The sequence below is a fragment of the Pundamilia nyererei genome, unplaced genomic scaffold (genome assembly GCF_000239375.1).
Source record: "Pundamilia nyererei isolate P.nyererei 1_Seehausen unplaced genomic scaffold, PunNye1.0 scaffold00225, whole genome shotgun sequence".
NCBI classification, from domain to species: Eukaryota; Metazoa; Chordata; class Actinopteri; order Cichliformes; family Cichlidae; genus Pundamilia; species Pundamilia nyererei.
Genome location: NW_005187626.1, coordinates 811946 through 815331, shown reverse-complemented (window position 1 = coordinate 815331; position 3386 = coordinate 811946). Strand labels below are relative to the sequence as shown.

The 3386-nt window shown below is 54.5% G+C and overlaps 2 protein-coding genes across 2 annotated transcripts in view; both read left to right on the top strand.

Annotated features, from left to right (window-relative positions):
- LOC102207836 (opsin-5-like) overlaps nucleotides 1-2199 on the top strand; it is a 4232-nt gene extending 2033 nt beyond the window's left edge. Inside the window, exons 2-6 of the mRNA XM_005748612.2 lie at nucleotides 355-560; nucleotides 634-733; nucleotides 818-922; nucleotides 1158-1381; nucleotides 1459-2199. Of these exons, the coding sequence (XP_005748669.1) occupies nucleotides 355-560; nucleotides 634-733; nucleotides 818-922; nucleotides 1158-1381; nucleotides 1459-1938 (1115 nt within the window). The 3' untranslated portion in view covers nucleotides 1939-2199. The remainder of the gene's footprint in view (nucleotides 1-354; nucleotides 561-633; nucleotides 734-817; nucleotides 923-1157; nucleotides 1382-1458) is intronic.
- A 635-nt stretch (nucleotides 2200-2834) lies between these two features.
- Nucleotides 2835-3386, top strand: part of LOC102208116 (wiskott-Aldrich syndrome protein family member 3-like) — a 15007-nt gene continuing 14455 nt past the window's right edge. The window contains exon 1 of the mRNA XM_005748613.2: nucleotides 2835-2962. The gene's annotated coding sequence lies outside the window, so the exon portion shown is untranslated. The remainder of the gene's footprint in view (nucleotides 2963-3386) is intronic.

Sequence of the window (3386 nt, the reverse complement as noted above, 5' to 3'; positions counted from 1 at the left end):
CACACACACACACACACACACACACACACACACACACACATGTGCTGTGTCATCGTTGTGTCCTGCATCTGTGTGATGTTATTTGGCTTCAGTCTGTCAGTGATCAGCGATCAATACTCTGATCATGCTGTGGGCACAGCAGCGCTCTCAGCTGCAGCAGCTTTGATGAGCTTCTCTGGCTGTGGGTAACAGAGCAGGTGTCGCTCTCACCTGTCTGCTGGACATCAGCTGCACTTTAAGTGTTCTTAGTAGTGACCTGCTGGATTACCCTCAGCTGCTCCTGTATAGTACTGTGTGTACACTGTGTACTTACTGTACACACTGAAGTACCTGCATGCACCTGTGTGTTTCCAGGATGGATGTCCTGGTTCGGGAACAGCATCGTCCTCTTCGTCCTCTACAGGCAGAGAGCCTCGCTGCTGCCCACCGACTACCTGACCTATAACCTCGCCGTCTCAGACGCCAGCATCTCCGTGTTCGGATACTCCAGAGGAATCATCGAGATCTTCAACGTCTTCCAGGACAGCGGCTACCTCATCTCCTCCATCTGGACCTGCCAGGTACTGACGTCCCAGCTCAGACTCAGCCTGTGGTGGGACGTGACGGGCTCACCTGTGATGTGTTCTCACGCAGGTGGACGGGTTCTTCACGCTGGTGTTCGGTCTGAGCAGCATCTACACGCTGACCGTGATCAGCATCACACGCTACATCAAAGGATGCCACCCAAGCCGAGGTCAGAGGTCCGCCCATCAGGTGTTCACCATCATAGTGTTAACATGTTATTACCATGTCACCTGAGTGAGTGTGTGTGTTTCAGCGCATTACATCACCAGGACCAGTGTGTTCGTGTGTCTGTCGCTCATCTGGATCGCAGCTGGATTCTGGTCCGGGGCGCCGCTGCTCGGCTGGGGCAGCTACACAGGCAAGAATACCCTGACCTCTGACCCCTGACCCCCTCACAGTACAGGAAGTGGCTGCAGGTCTCTCCAGGGCGGTGCGTTAGAGTGAATGAGGCTCAGATAAAGCAGGGACCATAAAACACCAGTGTCCTGCTTCCGCGTGCTGATTGGTCTGTCAGGGGTCCGCTGCGCCCTTATAGAACAGGAAGTGAGCAGTGGAAGGCCTTCCTTTAGTGACAGTGTCTGTCGTCTGTGCAGATCGCGGCTATGGGACCTGTGAGATTGACTGGGCCAAGGCAAACTACTCGAGCGTCTACAAGTCCTACATCGTCTCCATCTTTGTGTGCTGCTTCTTCATCCCTGTGCTCGTCATGCTGTTCTGCTACGTGTCCATCATCAACACAGTGAAGCGAGGCAACGCGCTGTCGGCCGAGGGAGACCTGACCGACCGCCAGCGGAAGATCGAGAGAGACGTGACCGTCGTGAGTGTTTGTCGCTGTCATCTCCTGCCCACCAGAGTGCCGTTCGGGAAGTTCGATCACTTTCTCTGTCTCTGCAGGTTTCCATAGTGATCTGCACAGCCTTTATCCTGGCCTGGTCGCCGTACGCCGTGGTGTCCATGTGGTCCGCCTGGGGTTTCCACGTGCCCAACCTCACCAGCATCTTCACCCGCCTCTTTGCCAAATCTGCCAGTTTCTACAACCCGCTCATCTACTTTGGTCTCAGCTCCAAATTCCGCAAAGACGTGGCGGTCCTGCTGCCTTGCACGCGTGACGCCAAAGACACCGTCAAGCTGAAGCGTTTCAAACCCAAGGTTGACGGTCGTCTTGCCACAGGAGGCGGGGCCAGATTCAAAGTTCATCTGAGCCGGCCTGAAAAGAAGTACTCGTTAGTGAACCATCCCCACGAGGCCCTGACCCAGGACTCGGGGGCAGTGAGTCCGCCATCCACGCCGCCACCCGTCAACAAGGAGGTGTTCTACATCGACATGCCCCGCCCCTCTGAGACCAGTTCTGGCTTTGAATGCGAGAGACTCTGATGGATGACTGAAATATCGATCCTCGTTAAGTCTGGTCTATAGAGACTCCGCCCCATCAAGAGCTCACTCCGTTCTGTTTGGTGAGCGAGGAGTGGAGGTTAGCGTTAGACACCTGTGTGTGACCACGAGGAGAGGAAGAGCCCATAAAACCCTGATGATGTTTTATATAAAGTCTCAGTTTTGATAACCACTCAGTGTGAATTTGATTGAGTCACATGTTTCAATAAAGTTTTTTAGGAGCAAACAAAAGTGTCGTTTTTTGAATGTTGGCCGTTCTCTGTCCAGGCACTGCTGTCGTAGAGGACACGCAGGAAATGATTTGAGGCTTGAATCCTGTGGAGCGTGGGTCTCCAGCTGGAGTCGTCTCAATGGGGTGGAGTAGTGTGATGACGGGAGCAGAAAGCTGCTCTCACAGAGGCTGAGGGTCTCTGAGCTGAAGGAGGGGAGAGTTCAGCTCAGAGAGCCTCCATAGGTGGAGGACAAAGCGATGCGATCATCTACGGCTCCTCTGATGGAGACTCACAGGAGCATGAGCTCACACAGAGCAGCTGCATACCTGCTGGATGATGGTAGGCGGGTGTGGGTGGGTGTGCTTCCTGTGGAGTCAAAGAGCACTCAGAGTTCGGACACACGTCTCCCGACTGCTGGTCAGAATGAACTGACCAATTAAGGCTGTGTGGGAGGGGGCCGAGATGAGGCTGTCACATGATCAGCCTCAGTCTGACCGCTAATCACAGTCCAGGCTTCAGTGTGAGTCTGCAGCAAAAATCAAACACACACACACACAAGCTCGTTACCTCCGTGCGCAGGTGTGCACGTTCACGCGGATTTGTGGTAAACGTGTCACAGCGCGCAGTCAGCAGGCGGCGCTGCAGCTCCGTGACTGCGGACAGAAGCCGGGTCAGCCCCGCCCCCGCCTCTCCAGCCTTCATCCCGGTCGGAGGAGGATGAGGAGTCCGCCGCGCGCTGCTCTGTGACGAGGCAGCTTCAGTGGAACGAACCGGAGTGGAACCGCCAGAGCCCGGTGAGTCTGATCGATCCGTCCTATCGGTTTGAAAGCGTTACTATGATCGATCCGCGTGGGTGAGGGTCTCTCTGACACGCACACACAAACACACTATCCACGCTACTGACGATAGGAGCCAATCAAACACCGTCTGTTTTTGAGGAAGATGATGGTGATAATATCCGACCCTGACGTCATCGGCTATTGATCAGCACACACACACTGCATTTGGTCACGCACTCATTTCTGCAAGTGTGCGCGTTACTGCAAGTGCACCTGTGAGACATGACGTCATGAGTCTTGAGATATCTGCAGACAGCAGGGGGTTCTGTGGGTCACGTGGTTCTCCGACAGGAGTTCTGGAGTAGATCAGCTGATGATGAAATTGACATCACTCTCACCTGAGTGGACTCCTGGGAAGTGTAGTCCAGACTCGAGGCTG